The sequence below is a fragment of the Schistocerca piceifrons genome, chromosome X (genome assembly GCF_021461385.2).
Source record: "Schistocerca piceifrons isolate TAMUIC-IGC-003096 chromosome X, iqSchPice1.1, whole genome shotgun sequence".
Classification (NCBI taxonomy): domain Eukaryota; kingdom Metazoa; phylum Arthropoda; class Insecta; order Orthoptera; family Acrididae; genus Schistocerca; species Schistocerca piceifrons.
Window position 1 is genome coordinate 713458333 of NC_060149.1, and position 19691 is coordinate 713478023.

The window sequence follows — 19691 nt, forward strand, 5'->3', positions numbered from 1 at the left end:
ATTCGTGATTTCCTGTCAGGAAGGTCGCAGTTCGTAGTAATAGACGGCAAATCATCGAGTAAAACTGAAGTGATATCAGATGTTCCTCAGGGAAGCGTCCTGGGACCTCTGCTGTTCCTGATCTATATAAATGACCTGGGTGACAATCTGAGCAGTCCTCTTAGGTTGTTCGCAGATGATGCTGTAATTTACCGTCTAGTAAGGTCATCCGAAGACCAGTATCAGTTGCAAAGCGATTTAGAAAAGATTCCTGTATGGTGTGGCAGGTGGCAGTTGACGCTAAATAACGAAAAGTGTGAGGTGATCCACATGAGTTCCAAAAGAAATCCGTTGGAATTCGATTGCTCGATAAATAGTACAATTCTCAAGGTTGTCAATTCAACTAAGTACCTGGGTGTAAAAATTACGAACAACTTCAGTTGGAAAGACCACATAGATAATATTGCGGGGAAGGCGAGCCAAAGGTTGCGTTTCATTGGCAGGACACTTAGAAGATGCAACAAGTCCACTAAAGAGACAGCTTACACTACACTCGTTCGTCCTCTGTTCGAATATTGCTGCGCGGTGTGGTATCCTTACCAAGTGGGTTTGACAGAGGACATCGAAAGGGTGCAAAAAAGGGCAGCTCGTTTTGTATTATCACGTAGTAGGGGAGAGAGTGTGGCAGATATGATACGCGAATTGGGATGGAAGTCATTACAGCAAAGACGTTTTTCGTCGCGGCTACATCTACACTCCTGGAAATGGAAAAAAGAACACATTGACACCGGTGTGTCAGACCCACCATACTTGCTCCGGACACTGCGAGAGAGCTGTACAAGCAATGATCACACGCACGGCACAGCGGACACACCAGGAACCGCGGTGTTGGCCGTCGAATGGCGCTAGCTGCGCAGCATTTGTGCACCGCCGCCGTCAGTGTCAGCCAGTTTGCCGTGGCATACGGAGCTCCATCGCAGTCTTTAACACTGGTAGCATGCCGCGACAGCGTGGACGTGAACCGTATGTGCAGTTGACGGACTTTGAGCGAGGGCGTATAGTGGGCATGCGGGAGGCCGGGTGGACGTACCGCCGAATTGCTCAACACGTGGGGCGTGAGGTCTCCACAGTACATCGATGTTGTCGCCAGTGGTCGGCGGAAGGTGCACGTGCCCGTCGACCTGGGACCGGACCGCAGCGACGCACGGATGCACGCCAAGACCGTAGGATCCTACGCAGTGCCGTAGGGGACCGCACCGCCACTTCCCAGCAAATTAGGGACACTGTTGCTCCTGGGGTATCGGCGAGGACCATTCGCAACCGTCTCCATGAAGCTGGGCTACGGTCCCGCACACCGTTAGGCCGTCTTCCGCTCACGCCCCAACATCGTGCAGCCCGCCTCCAGTGGTGTCGCGACAGGCGTGAATGGAGGGACGAATGGAGACGTGTCGTCTTCAGCGATGAGAGTCGCTTCTGCCTTGGTGCCAATGATGGTCGTATGCGTGTTTGGCGCCGTGCAGGTGAGCGCCACAATCAGGACTGCATACGACCGATGCACACAGGGCCAACACCCGGCATCATGGTGTGGGGAGCGATCTCCTACACTGGCCGTACACCACTGGTGATCGTCGAGGGGACACTGAATAGTGCACGGTACATCCAAACCGTCATCGAACCCATCGTTCTACCATTCCTAGACCGGCAAGGGAACTTGCTGTTCCAACAGGACAATGCACGTCCGCATGTATCCCGTGCCACCCAACGTGCTCTAGAAGGTGTAAGTCCACTACCCTGGCCAGCAAGATCTCCGGATCTGTCCCCCATTGAGCATGTTTGGGACTGGATGAAGCGTCGTCTCACGCGGTCTGCACATCCAGCACGAACGCTGGTCCAACTGAGGCGCCAGGTGGAAATGGCATGGCAAGCCGTTCCACAGGACTACATCCAGCATCTCTACGGTCGTCTCCATGGGTGAATAGCAGCCTGCATTGCTGCGAAAGGTGGATATACACTGTACTAGTGCCGACATTGTGCATGCTCTGTTGCCTGTGTCTATGTGCCTGTGGTTCTGTCAGTGTGATCATGTGATGTATCTGACCCCAGGAATGTGTCAATAAAGTTTCCCCTTCCTGGGACAATGAATTCACGGTGTTCTTATTTCAATTTCCAGGAGTGTATTTATGAAATTTCAGTCACCAATTTTCTCTTCCGAATGCGAAAATATTTTGTTGAGCCCAACCTACATAGGTAGGAATGGTCATCAAAATAAAATAAGAGAAATCAGAGCGCGAATAGAAAGGTTTAGGTGTTCGTTTTTCCCGCGCGCTGTACGGGAGTGGAATGGTAGAGAGATAGTATGATTGTTGTTCGACGAACCCTCTGCCAAGCACTTAAATGTGAATTGCAGAGTAGTCATGTAGATGTAGATGTAGATGAACTGTCCACTGTGCTATTTTACCACTAAAAATGAGGGGTTGCTATGGAGAGTTTCCCTTACTGGTAATACTGCACCGCCATCCATAACAAAATCACAGTCATTGCTGAAAGTCTGGAGAAGACTAAAAAGCAACTCATAATTACCAATTAATTCCTAGATTTCATTATCAGAACTCCAGCGACAGAGGTCTAGAAAACCATCGTGCCGCACAGTGATCAGTTTGCTGGACAGTAACTTCAACGTACAAGAATTCTGGAACAATCAATGGCAGGAGCAATCTTCCGTCAAGTATCACCAACTAATCAAAACTCGCTGGGAGGGATCAGCATGTTTTTCCATGCGACAATGGTGCAGACTGAATCGGATCAGAACTGACTGGGACAGATGTGGAGCGTTACTGAACCAATGGGAATTGAAGTCATCCCCAGAATGTGACTGCTGTGAAGAGCAGAGAAGAGTACACTAAATAACATTTGAATGTTCACTCAGAGGGGGACAATGGCCGACCTTCATAATTTGTCTGCAAAAGTTTGTAACTGGGTTTCTAGCCTGAACTTAAGAGCTATGAACCCTTTAAGAACTTGAAATTGTGTGTATCTGTGTAGAAACATAGATATGAGTCGTAAACAGTTGTCTACATTTCCCTGTCATCGTACGATAAATAAAATAATATTTACAACTTCGAGCCAACCAGAAGCAGGAGCAGAATATAGGCATTTCCGTTGACCATTTACCCCTCCTGATAATAGGGCTTCCGTAAGGTGCTTATTTCAGCGAGGATTCAAATGGTTCAAAAGGCTCTGAACACTATGGGACTTAACATCTATGGTCATCAGTCCCCTAGAATTTAGAACTACTTAAACCTAACTAACTTAAAGACATCACACACATCCATGCCCGAGGCAGGATTCGAACCTGTGACCGTAGCGGTCACGCGGTTCCAGACTGTAGCGCCTAGAACCGCACGTTCACACCGGCCGGCTCAGCGAGGATTTTACAAACTTGTGTGCAATGTGTGTTTTAACACGCTGGTAATCATAGGGAAATCACTTATCTTGACCCGCCTTCGTATAGCCAGATCATTACCTATTTAGGGGGTTAGGGATAGACCTGCCCCTTATCTCCAGGCTACAGAAAACTAGTTCCTTAGCGTACGCAATAGTCACAGAAACTAGCAAACGAACGCGGTCCGGTAATGTTGTTGGAATATATATATAATGATTTATAGTTTTGGTGAAAAATAACACTCCTGTTGCACTGACTGCACAACACACTCCAGTATTCACATCATGCAGAGACTCTTGATGTAATAGATGAAAATATTCCGAGCCCGAAAGTCGATGTAAATGTGTTTAATTATCTGCCAGGTGTCGACCTCATTATATTCAGTCGGACCCTGATAAGACTTCAGAGGAGCTCAAATAGTTGGAAATTAGATTTAAATGTTTAAAAATGTAAAATTGTGCCCCTCACAATACGAGAAAATATAGTATACTGTGATTGCAGTTTGAACGGGTCACAGTTGGAATCGGTCAGATCACGGGTGTAAGACTTTGTAGAGATAAAAAATGGAACGATCTCATAAGCTCAGTAGTAGGTTAAGCAGGTGTGAGACTCGAGTTATTAGTAGAATACCAAGGAAAATCAATCAGTCTAAAAGGGACAGTGTTTTCTAATCACTCGTACAAGTTATCCTCGAATATTACTAAAGTACTCGGGGCCCGTACCAAGCAGGACTAACAGGGGACGTTGAACCTGTCATTAAGGCGAAGGGTGGGCGCACCGCTTATTAATGTCCACTAATAGGTTAGGATATTTTTGATTGTATATCGTATGAGGTTTCGTGTCACGATATAGCAGCAAAGAGATATACGTTGTTCATCTTCGCCTGTAGAGCGCGCCACATGTTTTATATCTCGCATTACGCTGAGACAGTGTTGAAAGAATGGCAAAACTTTAACACTGATGCGCAGGCTCTCTCCTTATCTCCAGCTTTCGAAGTAGAAGATAAATTTAATAATTTTATATGGAGGATTTTAAAATATACTAAATCATTCGCAATACAAGGGTTTATTTAAATTTATTTTTCATTTCTATCATGTTTTGTGAATATTTCCCTATTACGAATTTGAAATGAACTACTATTTGCTCTGGATCTTGTTTCAGGGATAGTGAGCAGCAATAGTTAGATAAGTGTCGCATATATTGCTTCCCTGCAGTGGTGACTGCACTCTGTAGCACTGTGAACGCTAACCAGCAGTGCAGTAGCTGACGTACCGGGACGCTAGTCTTCACTTTGCATACCTGAAGGTATACGTACAAATTGTAAATATACAAATAACATTCGGCTATCTTTGTTTGAAAGAAGTCATTAGGGTATTTGCCCGCAAGGGTTCTGGGTTCGAATCCCTGTCCGGCAAACACTTTTAATCAGTCGGGAAGTTTCAGTCTATCGTTTGGTCGAATAGCTTTTCCGGCAGACATCACTTTATAGTGGATCATTCGATGTTTTTCCATCATATCTGAGAAACTGTAAAACAATTGATTTTTGTATTTTTTAGACTGAGTAAAACTGATCGTATTTTCAGATTATTAGTTTTACACTTCATTGTGTAATTATTGTTACTGCATTATTTACTTCCCCCTATCTACGGGCGCGTGGAAGCCATGATTTTCAGTGACGTTAACGAAATGCTTTTACGCAATGTCCCGATCCTGCGAACAGTACTCGCCTTTCTGTGTTGCCACTGCCGTCAATTAACGACGTAGTCAAATAGTTCTGAACAATGACTGCGAGTATTAACTTTTCTTGAAATTCATGCTGAATGCGACAAGGTAGCCACTGCGTAGATCTGTTTAAATAATACAGATGGAACTCGTGTGCCCGTTTCAGTAGTTGAAAATAGACTAACGCTGTTATCTACAGACGTTCGAATGCTGACAGCTGGCGGAGGAATCACAAATAGGATTATTTGGGGCAACGGTAGAAAGGCTTAGATGAAGCTATTTCCAAGCTCCATCCAAATTTCATCACGTGATGTGAGACGAATTAATTATTCGAGAGTAGTCCATGAATGGCGTAAATGGGTTTATATCGATCACTCGGCCTGAAAGCGAAAATGGGGCAGCGACGTGATCAGGCGGCACTGGCAGTGAGCTGAATACTGCAGCCGTCGAATTGCGACACGGTTCGCCGAAGATCGGAGTGCAGCGGCGCACATCGCCTTCAATTAGAGCGCAAAGTGATCGGGCAGCAAGCACGTGGCAGCTGTGTCGCGTACACCGCCAGCCGTTTTAACTGGAACACAATGAAGGCGAAGTGAAAAAAAACTACTGTGATGTGTATGACGTGCTCGTATATGTAAATGATTAGCGTTTTATCGCAACCGCACAACGCTGATAGGAGTACGTTTTCTATATTCTGTGTATACAAAAATATTTTGAAACAGGCTTCTCATCCGGAAATCACATCTGAAAGTTGCTCGAATAAATCCAAAAACAACACGTGAAAATTTTACCAGGCCGGGACTCGAACCCAGATTTCCCGCTTAACGCCAGCGTCGCCCCGACCGCCTTGATTATCCCAGCTCGCTCCCCATTTGACTCAAATTCCCACGTTACTTGCGTACGACGGGATATGTGGAGCGTGCCACGATAGCCAAGGCGCTCAAAGTAAACGCTTGCGTTAAGCGGGAAATCTGGGTTCAAAACCAGTTCCGGCACAAATTTTCCCCCGTCATCATTGGATTTGTTTAAAAGCTCGAATGCGGCTGATGTCGATGGTTCCTCTTAATTCATATAATTAACAGCCGCTGTCACGCATGGTGGTGTGTGTGTGTGTGTGTGTGTGTTCTGTCGGGCATGTCCGACAGAAGAGACACCACGCTGTAACGCAGTACGTTATTATGAGATGACATTCGTTGCAGTAAGGTACGCAGCCGTCTAGTATAGTGGCTGAAGGATGACCATGTTTTTTTTTTTCGCCTTGCTCACAGCACAGCTGACGCTGCCTGCCGTGAGAACTGCATATAACATTCAGTCGATAGAAGATTCATATCCTCTACGAATTTAAATAATCCATATTAGTTATTATCCGATTTTGTTCAAATTGGGCACAGCCTTTTGCTATTAATAGAATGATACTGTAAAAATTTCAGATTTTTATTTATTACAGTTTTGGATATAAAGAGAATTACCTAAAACTCCTAAAACCTATGCTTGTTTTTTTAAACAATAACACATTGACTTTCATTATCATTTGAAGCCATTCCAAAGTTATCAGTGTAAAAAAATCAATTAATTAGAATTTTCTGTTTAAAACTTTAGTCACTGTGCGTTACGCAATACAAAAATCGGTCAAAATTATTTTTTGATTATATTTTGCCATGTGAGTGCGTGAGAATGATTGAGAGAGTGCATGTGGGACATACGTTAAACTTTAATATTTCGTTTTTCGTAAAACCTAATACAAACGAACCGTGGGAAAGTTATGTTGCAACCACGATTCAGGTGACGTACGTTGGTGTGTGCTTGCTTTTGTATAAAAGTAGCCAGAATTGAAGTTAGAGGCGGAATAAATTTATTTATCAATTTGAAAAATTTTTCGCGCTTCGTTTATTTTGATTAAACAAACCACAAGAATTTGAAATTTTGCTGACATTGATTACTATCAAACTAGTGATCGGATAAGACAAGATTTGCCGCGAGAATGATCTGGAAGGAACGTTCTAATTGATCGTTTAGGTTAGGTAAATGTTGTTTAACGTCCCGTCGAGAACGAGGTCATTAGAGACGGAGCGCTAGCTCGGATTAGGGAAGGATGGGGAAGGAAATCGGCCGTGCCCTTTCAAAGGAACCATCCCGGCATTGGCATGAGACGATTTAGGGAAATCACGGAAAACCTAAATCAGGATGGCTGGAGACGGGATTGAACCGTCGTCCTCCCGAATGCGAGTCCTTGATCGTTTAAATCTGGGCTTAACAACTGGCCGGTTTTGAGCGCGAGTACTCGCGTCTGCTCAGGCACGTGCTCACGAGCAGGTGCAAGGTCGCGGAGTAGGGAGGGAGGGAGGGGAAATGCTCGCGCACGATTGGATAGGTTGGATAGGGCCGCGGCGTGCCTATTGAATTCGCGCCGACTGTGTAACGTTTAAAGTACTACGATCAGCTCTAACAGTCACTTCGCTGGTTAAGAATCATGTCAAGTCGCCGTTGTATAACCCCAACCGCCGGCCAGGGTGGCCAAGCGGTTAAAGGCGCTACAGTCTGGAACCGCGTGACCGCTACGGTCGCAGGTTCGAATCCTGCCTCGGGCATGGATGTGTGTGATGTCCTTAGGTTAGTTAGGTTTAAGTAGTTCTAAGTTCTAGGGGACTAATGACCTTAGAAGTTAAGTCCCATAGTGCTCAGAGCCATTTGCCATAACCCCAACCATGCTTTCGCAGTTCAACCCCCATTGGGAGGAATTGTATCTGTTTACAGAAAAAGATGGTGTTGCAAAATGTTTAGTATGTCACAAAACGCTGAATTCTTTTAGGAAATTTAATTTGCAGCGACATTATATGTCGTACCACGCGAAAGACTACGGAAGTGGAAAATGTGATGGACCAGATCGTGCACAGGAAGTTATTAAACTTAAAAGGAAGCTATCAGAAGAAGATCTGGACGACGAAGAAAAATCAACTGAGGCAGCTCTCAGAGTGAGTTACAAAATTGCTTTGCTTTTAGCAAAATCCCTGCTCTCCATCACTGATGGCGATTTAATAAAAGAATGTTTGGTAGTTGCCGCGGAACATTCGTGTCCATCTCAAGTTGAACAGTTTCGGATTGTGCCATTATCTAACATGACCATTATACGTCGCATACAGGACATGGCAGACGACGTCCAGAGCCAGCTTGCAAATATCCTTACAGATTTTATGGCGTATTCTCTAGCTCTGGACGAAAGTGTTGATATCACAGGAACAGCGCAGCTTACCACATTTATTAGAGGTGTTAATAGAGATCTTCAGGTGAGGGAGGAGCTCCTCGATGTAGTAGCCATGAAGAACACTACAACCGGAGGTGATATTTTAAGTAGTGTTGAAGAAAGTGTTGAAAATATAGGATTGTCGTGGACTTCTTTAGTTTCAGTGTCTACAGACGGTGTACCAGCGATGACAGGGAAAAAAATCAGGTTTCGTCGCGCTGTTGAAGGAGAAAATGCAAAAACTGACTGTGCCGAATGAAACAAGGGGCGTTCACTGGCTGATCCACCAGGAAAACTTATGTGCAAAGAGTATCACTCTAAAAAATGTGATGAGTGTTGTTTTCCGTACAACAAATTATATAAGGAAGCATGGGCTACAACACAGGCAATTTAAAAGCTTTCTTGAGTATGTAGAAAGCCAATATGGTAGCCTGCCTTATTACAGCTAGGTCCGCTGGCTTAGTCGTGGCGAATTATTAAATCGATTTTTTTGCCTATTAGATGAGATAAATATGTTCATGGAAATATATAATATGCGTGTTCCTGAATTGAAAGAGCCTTCATGGAAATGTGATCTCGCGTTCTTAGCAGATTTAATTAGCCATCTGAATGCTTTGAACATTTCACTACTAGGTAAAGATCTGCTAATTACTCATTTCATAGATGGAATACGAGCTTTTAAAATGAAATTGAACACTTTGGGTGAGTCAGCTGGAAACAGGAAACCTAGTTCATTTTCCTACATTATCATCCATGCAAGATGTTCACAAGGACTGTGAACGTTATTCACATGCCCTTAAGGAAGAATTTGATCAACACTTTCAAGATCTGACAGCATTAGACATTGATTTTGATCTGTTCTCCTCTCCATATTCAGCGAATATTGAAGAGATTCGTCCTGAGCTGCAACTAGAAATTATTGACCTGCAGTTTGACAGAGAATACAGAGACAAATTTCAGAACAAGAAAAACATTTTGGAATTCTACAGAGGCTTCCCTCAGGATAGATTTCCTCGTTTGCACAAACTGGCGGCTACAATAATATCAATGATCGGTTCCACGTATGTTTGTGAACAACTGTTCTCTGCAATGAAATGTAACAAGACGCGCCTGAGAAACGCATTGTCTAATCGAAATTTAAACTGCACGCTGCGCCTACAATGCACAAGAACAATTACTCCGAACATAGACGCAATTGTAAAGGGCAAAAAGTACAAGATAACCGAGAACCCCACACTTCAGTGACACCTTTTATTGTGTAACAGTTCACAAATTAATACGAATGTAGAGGCATACACTAAGCTAATAAAATTATGTGGCACGTGTACATTCTCCTTTATTTGTTTCATTTGTCGCAGTAATAATTCGTGAGTGATATCCCTGCAGGTGGCCGCGGATTTACATTGGCTGGCGGCAGCTGTTGTGTGCCCCACGTGACTCTCCCCACTCTCCGCTCTGGTCCGGTAGTGGGGGTAGCGTGCTCGCGCTGCTCTGTGCTCGCGCCTTGCTGCTCACAGCTTGTTCCGCGAGCACGTATTGTTGTGAAGCCCTGGTTTAGATCAACAGCCGGCTGGAGTGACCGAGCGGTTCTAGGCGCTACAGTCCGGAACCGCGCGACCGCTACGGTCGCAGGTTCGAATCCTGCCTCTGGTATGGATGTGTGTTATGTCCTTAGGTTAGTTAGGTTTAAGTAGTTCTACGTTCTAGGGGACTGATGACCACAGCAGTTAAGTCCCATAGTGCCCAGAGCCATTTTTTTAGATCAACAGCCAATCAGAATTAAAGTTATCAAATATGCAGCAACCAGTCGCAAAATCATGTTTTATTTATTCACTTCTGCAGATCGATTTCAACTGATTAACAGTCATCATCGGTGCTTTCAACCAACATGTGCCCTCAGTAGTAATACTGTCTTAAGCAGAGGTCTAACATAAAGCACCGATGATGGCTGTTAATCAGTTGAAATCGATCTGCAGAAGTGAATAAATAAAACATGATTTTGCGACTGGTAGCTGCATATTTGATAATTTTATGGTTTACGGTCGCTGCACGACTTGGGAACCACATGGAGCGCACCATTCGTAAATCAGAATTAGCTGTTTTCGCGCGAAAAGAGGAGTGGGCATATAGGAAAGTACTCAAGAGGAGTCGCTTGCTAGCCAGTCTACGGATAACACGATGTCAGCTCGCTCCTGAAAAAGACTCTGTAAGATGAGGAAACAGTGAGCTAATTTCGGTTCGAACATATCGTGACTGAAGCGACTGGAGATATGAACATTTTAATGAAAGTTTGGTGTTTCTCAATGAAACAGTTTGAGAGATATGAACTTGTCAACTTTCTGGTTATAACAACAACACCGCCTGGCGTGTTCCGTGCTCTGTACGGAAGATTTTGGCGAGCACCTCTTACGAAGAATCCCATTGAAACAACCAAATGTTTAACTCGCGAATAGTTGTGGGTCTGTAACTGGTATAAAATGAAAACTAGTCCGGTCGCACATATTAAAATTCTGGCTGTTTTTCGAGTGAATATTTGTTATACGGACAGTGAACTTTGAATGATAACGTTGTACCATATTCAATACGGACTTGACAGCGATTTCATGTGCTTCAATATGAATAAAAAGCAGAATTAATGTAATTTTAAACGATTTTCTGTAAGTAGACAAGATCCCGAACGCCCGAGTTTTTGATCATGAACTTTCAGGAACTGACTTTCAACTAGAGTTATGGTGCCTCTGTATGGTAGGTATTAGGTGGTGGTTTCATCAACGCAGCTTTACACTGCCTAGCACGTATCGGCTACCACAGAGTGAAGGGACATCGGCAAGAATCCTATAGAGGTAGGTGGACGCAGACGACCGACCCCACCCCGCAGCTACGCATATAGATCTTTATGAATGTTGCTTCTTTGTAAGGCGATCGTGTTATGCCTTGTGTAAGAAGGAGAAACGTCCTTTTCTCGATAATGCTGGTAGCGTTGGCCCGGATCCTATTACTGTCATGCGAATTTTGAATAAGTTAGTTCATCAGGGCCACATTCAATACCCTCAGGCGAACAGCGCCCGAGAGGTCAGACATACTGTTCGCTCCATTGTGCAGTATAGCACAACCACGTCACGTACCTTGAGTAAGGAAATGGACTTGTTTGCAGCAAGTAAGTATCCACAAGTACAGTGCGACGACTTTTGCTAGACTAGACGTTTGGCCCGGCGACCTCTACAGCGGTTTCCTTGACACTGGAGCAAAGAGAAGCGCTCTGACCGTGGTGTGCCTAACGACAACACTGTACACTTTAGCAGCAGCACGTCAGCTTAGCCCAAGAATAATTTGTCCAGTAGGCGCTACATTCCTTACATGTTAAGGCCAGCGGCTATCCTCTGTCTTAGAGATTTTTCAACAAGATAACGGAAGACCGCATGTTTCCCATACTTCCCTGACATACCTCGATACGGAGGCTATTCGACTGTTGCCATAGCCAGCGTCCTCGCACCCACTGGGGACAGTTGGCCATGAGTTGTGGTGATCAGTGTCTGGAAGTGTTAAACTCTGACATAGAATTAAGGCAGCATGATATACACATGTCTGTCATCCAAGCATATTTTGACTTGTTGTGAGTTGGCTTACAGAAATTCTTGACGCCAACAGTGGCACCTCTATGTACTGAGTTTCGCACTCTGCATACCTCAAAATCACCTGCAAATATAATTATGTGTTCTTTGTACTGTACTGTATACATACAGTAAATTAAATTTGCTTTCATTTACAACAGTGTAATTTTAATAGTCAGCAACATAACTGTTTCCCATATGGAAATGTCCACGTTTTCAGTTACCCTTGTGATCAAAAAGAACATCACATGCAAAGGAAAAACAACAGATCAGAGTCAATGTGTTAATTTTAGACCAGTCACTTAATATGTATTTTATGTTTAATTTAACAAACTGCAACATATTTCAAGCCTGTCTTGCTGGTTATCACAATGCATACTGAATAATTTTTGTTTAAGGATAAGATTTTCACAGTTAATATAGTATTAAAAAAATTATCTAGATGAAATTACTTTTAAGCGGATTGCTATGATAATAACGTGGCTGTTTACGGGGAGAGGGGTGAGATATGCTGGGGCGAAAAAAGTGTTCCACTTGAATTGCACCTTAGCGTAGTTATACTTCCCCGAAAGCCACAGAAGATGGATGGGTATGGTTCCACTGAACTGTGTGCTTCACTCTGAAAAGGTTGTCCCATTTAACAAGCAGCATGATGCCACTGAACCATTAGAGCCAGAGGCACATTATCTAAGGCGTACAGACATTCCCATTACAAACAATTTGGCTCGTTATTCAACTGCAGCCTTCTTGATCAGTCAGGAATGCAGTAAAAAATCAGAGGAATTCTTTTTCACAAGAAAATCTGACGTGTAAGCCGCTAGTGTAACCAGCAGTAATCGTAGAAACTGTCGCTACATGAAACCGCGTGAGAAAGTGCAGGTGGTCCCAAGATACACGCCAGTCACCACCAGTCGGAAACTTTTGGGACGTTACCCAGTGTTGACCGTTCATTGGGTGAGATTGCAAACTGAGTCAGCCTGTGAAAAAGACAATACTACGGGAAAGTCGATGCCCTGAAAGACAGAGCGGGGAGAAACGAACGAAACTGCTGGGTAAGGGCAGCTGTGGGATCAGTGAGTGAGGAATGTGAATAATCGATGAGGACTCAGGGAGACAAAGCAGTTGATTAATGAACGATAATTTGGAGAGTAGACAGGAATGAAGATAGCTCAGTGCCAGCAGTCAGTTGGATGGATTAATAATGCATCAATATAATCGATTTTCATGCTGTTTCGTGCAAATCGTTGTAAATTTACTCTCTGAAGGCTTGTCAGAGTATTGTGGATACAGTTCTCAGAACCGGCTCCCTGCATTTATTCCAATGGCTGCTGTCACTTTGTAACATACGCATTTTCCATTTCATGTCAGACGGTCTTTCTTTGGTACGATGCTTGAATCCTTAAGCATCCGACTGTGTTACCGTCGTCTGACCTCAGCTTCCAAATACAAAAATGACACCGCCTCTACAAGCTGATCACTACAGATAATAGGCATCGTGCGCGAGGATAGTAACATCGCGTCGGCCGACAGTCAGCTTCCTTCCTAGAGATCTATTAGTCAGGAAGCATGGAACTAGGCCACCAACAGCGTCGCATCAAAGCAGCTCCACGACACCATCTGATGAAAAGGTCGTGGCGACATCACATCAGCCACCCATGCTTTCACGTTACACCTAGTCTTCCCTGTAATGAGATGGAGCGGTTATCCCCTCCCCCCCCTCCCCTACTTTCCCAACTACTGAGTCATGTAATTGTCCACTCAAATCGGCCCTTAAATTATCTTTGTATTATTGGTTTCTGAATGCTAATAATAAATATAAATTTTCCATTCTTTCACTAAAAGCGGTATCAGATTTTGTTTTTGTTGTTGTTACGAAAAGCCTAGGTTCTGCATCTCGTTGTTTGTGGTGTTAGAAAACACAGCCTGTGTTATTACTCGACAGCCGGCCGAAGTGGCCGTGCGGTTAAAGGCGGTGCAGTCTGGAACCACAAGACCGCTACGGCGCAGGTTCGAATCCTGCCTCGGGCATGGATGTTTGTGATGTCCTTAGGTTAGTTAGGTTTAACTAGTTCTAAGTTCTAGGGGACTAATGACCTCAGCAGTTGAGTCCCATAGTGCTCAGAGCCATTTGAACCATTTTTTTTATTACTCGACAAAACGGAGCCTTGACCCACCCACATGCGCTTTAGTGTGGTCGCGTGACTACACACAGCCTCATTCCAGCTAAAAGTAATGCGTGTTTGTTACCTCGAAGTCTACACGCGAAAAGCGATAGCAGAAAATGCATTCGCGGACAGCCGCAACCAATTACTGTTAACTTTTTAAAACTTATTGACGACGAGAAGGTGAAAGAAGTGATAGTGAAGGTGGAAAATGTCATGGAATGTGCAAGCAAAGTATTAAAGGTTAGTCGATGTATGCAGATTTTGTAGAAGTTCAGTCTAAATATCATTAAACGCATCATCTGTGCACTACCATAATTATGACTAATTAATTGCCTGACAAGGGAACCTCCCCATCGCACCCCCCTCAGGTTTAGTTATAAGTTGGCGCAGTGGATATCCCTTGAAAAACTGAACACAAATCAATCGAGAAAACAGAAAGAAGTTGTGTGGAACTATGAAAAAAATAAGCAAAATATACAAACTGAGTAGTCCATGCGTAAGATATGCAACATTAAAGAGTAACTGAGCTCAGGAGCACCGTGATCCCCTGGTTAGCGGGAGCAGCTGCTGAACGAGAGGTCCTTGATTCAAATCTTAAAACGAGTGAAAAGTTTACTTTCTTCATTTTCGCAAACTTATGATCTGTCCGTTCGTTCATTGACGTCTCTGTTCACTGCAATAAGTTTAGTGTCTGTGTTTTGCGACCGCACCGCAAAACCGTGCGAGCTATATTTGCTGGATTCATATTGCCCACGGAATACATCTCACGTATTTAATGCACTGTCGTCCAAAGTAGCGAGCAGTCAACTGCCAGCCAGGGAGCCTCGTTAGCAGGAATACTCTCTCTTCTGTGCGCCGTAGTCGACTGACGTCGTGTGTTTCTATGTTTGTTTAGGTGTAGCGTCCCCATACTACGGCGCAGTTACCTCACATCGGACGGGCGGACGGACAGATAATAATTATCTGAAAATAAAAAAAATTAAATGTTTCACTCGAGGGAATACTTGAACTAAGGACCTCTCGTGCCGTAGCTGCTCACGCTTACCACCGGACCACGGCGCTCCTGAGATCACACCCTCCTTGATGTTGCCTATCTTGCCATGGACTACTCAGTTTGTATATTTTGCTTATTTTTTTCATAGTTCCACATAACTTCTTCCTGTTTTCTCGATTGATCTGTGTACAGTTTTTCAAGGCCTATCCACTGTGCCAACTTATAACTCCCTTGTGAGTGTAAAAGTGTACATGGAAAATAGTTGTAAGGTGAAGAGGTTGAAAATCAAAGAGGGACGAAGACGTAAGAAAGTATACTCACGGCTGCGGCTGCGGCTTCGGCGGGGCGCTGTTCACGCCTGCCCGACCTGCAGATAGATCGTTGTCTGTCCAGTACAATGGGGCAGATGGCAGTTGGCGGCAACACGTGCACCCGGAACTCACCCAGATTGCATTCCGGCTTCACTTGTGACGCGCACTTGTTGTGTAGCTGCAACAACACACAACACCTATATATTCTCGGCGCTTGTCTCTCTCTCCCATGTGCACACAGACACACTCATATTCAATCATATACATAACGCAGGGATGTCTTTTGCGCGCAGCTCACTGTAACGCAAAGGACAACTATTAACGACCAGAGAAGATCCGTCATAGTAAAACTGGACAATTCGTGGCTGCTTCGCGCACCTACCACGAACACCCACGCAACATACTTTTCCTTACGTGGCTAGGGCAACATCCGAGTTTTCTAGGCGGCTATGGTCAGTACTGAGGGTTGTCGGTTTCTGTACTTCACGGCGTAAAGCTGTCAACAGTGCTACCAACTGTCAGGGATCTTCTCTCGCCGTTTAGATTATATTATCGTCTTGATGAAATCATAACATAACTATTCGAACAACAGTCTCTCTGTCCATTGTTCAGTCGCCCTTTTATGGAATTCTCCCTTTATGGAATGCCAAGGAATAAACGCAGAACCCAGAAAGAAACGCAGTGGGATAAAGAAAACATATTTGCAATTACACATGTCACTATTTAAAATTCTTAACTGTGAACTACATGTAGTATTTACTTTTCCGATGTTGAACTTTAAATGACGGCGTTTCCTAGTACTCAGAACTCAGATGGAGCGATCTATGTTTCACTTGGGAAAAACTGTCAGTAGCCAAGATCGCATAAATTGGTCTTTATTGTTGACAACCAGTTTCGACAGTTGTAGCTGTTATCTTCTGATCTTACAAATAATTTTTGCTATAAAACTTGTTTCATTGTGAGCCAGTACCTCATGTCATGTTATCATGGTAGATAAAACGCATCACATTACACATACGTTTGTCAGTAATAAAACCATTTACAGTTAAAAAGCCACTTGTGGCCATGGGAATGTTCGCAAACGTGGCACTAACAGAATTAAGAATTAACAAGCCTCTGTGAATCCTACGTCTGCGAACATGCCCATATGCACAAGGTGCTTTTTAACTGTAAATGGTTTTATTTTTGAGAAACCTATGTATGATGCGCTGCATTATACCCATCATATTGACAGCATGGGGCAAGGTTCACAATGGAACACGTTTTATAACAAAACAATTTTTAAGACCAGGAGATGACAGTTACAGCTGTCGAAATCGAAAGTTTTTCCCTAATTAAATTTACGTGCTGTTTGGTTACTTTACTTCAGTTTCCAACCACCAAGAATGCTAACCAATTTGCTGTTGTAGATACAACAAATGTACACTTCATATCTTACCATTGGGGAGCAATATCTGTGGAGTGAGCGTGGCGTACTAGCATGCCGTCAACATCAAACCGGAATTGTGACCAGACTTCCGTATAACGCTGTTTGTTTACATTTTGCGGTAGCACCTAATCATTAATATTATATTTATTTACCTTGTGTTTACACATTTGTTGCCAGAGATGAAAACCGAAATACATGGAAGGAGAAAGAGATAATCTTCATAGGTAAGTACCATAAAGGTAGAATTATAATTGCAATAGTCGTAAGAGGCGCATTGTGTGTTAAAAAAATGGAGACGCAGTACATTAATATTAGAGGGATAATAATATAAAAGTATGGAGATATATTTACGAAACAACTAATAGGCAAATTTGGTTGTTTGAGAGTGCGCTGTCAGTCAAAGTCGACATTAGTATGGGCTGTGTCCACCTTTCGCTATTACGAAGGCTTTAATCTGCTGCAGACATATTCTGTGAGGTGAGTGAATATCTGTGGAGGAACAGCAGCCCATTCTTCCTCAAGAAACCGGAGAAGGCTGGAGTTTTGAGCAAAATCGACGTTTCAATTCAGGCCAAAGGGGCTCCATTGCGTTCATGTCGGGACTCTGGGCAGGCCAGCACATTTCAGAAATATTATTGTCCAAAATCATTGTTTCATATAAGCTCCTTTGTGACAGCATGCATTGTCATGCCGATACATGCAATCAGTGTCTCCGAACTGTTCGTCTACCGTACGCAGTACAAAGTGCTATGAAATGTATTCATTTCCTTCCGAATTGAGCATTTTCTCAAGCGCAATAAGTAGACCACACCCTAACCACGAAAAACATCACCTTACTGTAACACCATCTCCTCTCTACCTCACTGTTGGTACTACATATGGTAGCAGGTAAAGTCCTCCAGGCATTTGCCAACCCCAAAACCTTCCACAGGATTGCCACAGGGTATAGCGTGATTCATCACTTCAGATTACTCGATTCCAGTCATGCACAGTCTAGTGGAATCGCCCTTTACACCGTCTGAACTGTCGCTTAGCATTGAGTACAGAAATATGTTGCTCATGAGGAACGACTCAACCACACTACCCCATTCTTTTTACCTCCCTACGCAGTCAGAGTGGTAGCTCTACTGCTGGTTGCACTTCTGAACTCGGGTGTGGTTCCTTCCTTCGCTTTCATGCTGTGTTTTGCACCTATTCTTCACAATGCTCGATGGTCACTGTCAGGCAACAGATGAGATCTGCCTGGTCTTGATTTAGCGTTGGTTGTTCCTTCGCGTTTCCCCATTACAGTCACATCACCAACAACCGACTTGGGTAGCTTTAGAAGGGTTCAAATGTCCCTGATAGATCTATTACTCATGTGGCATCGAATGACTATTCCATTTAAGTAGTCACTGAGATCTCCTGATGGATGCATTCTGTTGTTACTGTTCGTCTACCAACAACACAATGCTCCCCGCCTTCTTTTATATTGAAGGGTCTGCGTCTCGTGCCATGTAGTGGTCAGTTTGGCACTGCATAGAGGTGTCCAGATCTACTGGTCAGATAATAAGAGTGACTGACTGACTATGTTTATTTTAATGTAGTTGAGAAGTACCTTGCAGTACTAAGCAGTATCAGGGGCTTCCAATAAGTAGTGCAACATTTTTTTTCGAAAGTAGGCTGGTTTGATTCAGGACTTCAATATACCACATTATTCCAACACTTTTGAGTACAAAACCCTATTTTTCAACATATTCTCCGTTCAATCCCACGGTCTTGCGCCACCTTACTGGGAGGGCCTGTATGCCCGTATGGTACCACTCCACTGGACGAAAGCGGATCCAGCGTGTTGCAGCATCAATACCCTCCCCATCAACCACGTACTGTTTCCCGTGGCGTGCACCTCTCATTGGGCCTGGTTGTAGGATGGATGAGGAAGAACAGTCCAATGACATTTTGTGAGATCCTCTCAGGTACTCAGCCTTCCGTGAGCCTTAGCGATGTCAGGGAGAAGTTCGTTTGCATCTTTGCGGCCACGAACCCACTGAAGTCGTTCCTTAAATTTCCTTGGGGTAGCACAGTGCACTGCAGAGTAGATCGTTGCACTTTGTAGTAGGCCATCAAGCAGAAAACCCATTCAGAGTTCCAGAAGACCGTCTCCATGACATTAACGGCTGAGGGTGGAGCTGTGAAGTTTTTTTTCGGAGGAAAGATTGTGAGGCGATACTGCATGAATTTCCATTTTGTGTCCGGTTCAAAGTGATTAAGCAGTGTTTCATTGCCTGTGACGATTTTCGACAAAAAATTGAAACAGACAGCCTCCTAACGTGCAAGCAATTCCAGACAGACAGTTCTTCGTTGCTCTTTATGGTCTCCTTCAAATGGTTCAAATGGTTCTAAGCACTATGGGACTTACATCTGAGGTCATCAGTCCACTAGACTTAGAACTACCTAAACCTAACTAACCTAAGGACATCACACACATCCATGCCCGAGACAGGATTCGAAGCTGCGACCGTAGCAGCAGAGCGGTTCTGGACTGAAGCGCCTAGGATCGCTCGGCCACAGCGCCTGGCTTCTATGGTCTTCTGTCAGGAGGCCAGGAAACCAGCAAGCACACACCTTTGAGTACCCCGACTGATAGACGAGGGTGTCACAGCACGACCAAAAGAGACGTCCAGTTGTGCAGCAAGGTGTTTGTGAACCGTCGATCACCTCGAATGAGAGTGTCAGCATGTTCCAACATTGCAGGAGTCACAGCTGTATGCGGCCAGCCGATGCACGGTAGATTGGACCAGTTTGCGCTACCTTGTTG

The 19691-nt window shown here is 44.1% G+C and overlaps 1 protein-coding gene across 2 annotated transcripts in view; it reads right to left on the minus strand.

Annotated features, from left to right (window-relative positions):
- Positions 1-19691, minus strand: part of LOC124721987 (diacylglycerol kinase 1-like) — a 326009-nt gene that overhangs the window by 204607 nt on the left and 101711 nt on the right. For both annotated transcript variants that reach the window (XM_047247159.1, XM_047247158.1), the window contains exon 9: positions 15476-15643. In XM_047247159.1, coding sequence (XP_047103115.1) covers positions 15476-15643 — 168 coding nt within the window. The remainder of the gene's footprint in view (positions 1-15475; positions 15644-19691) is intronic.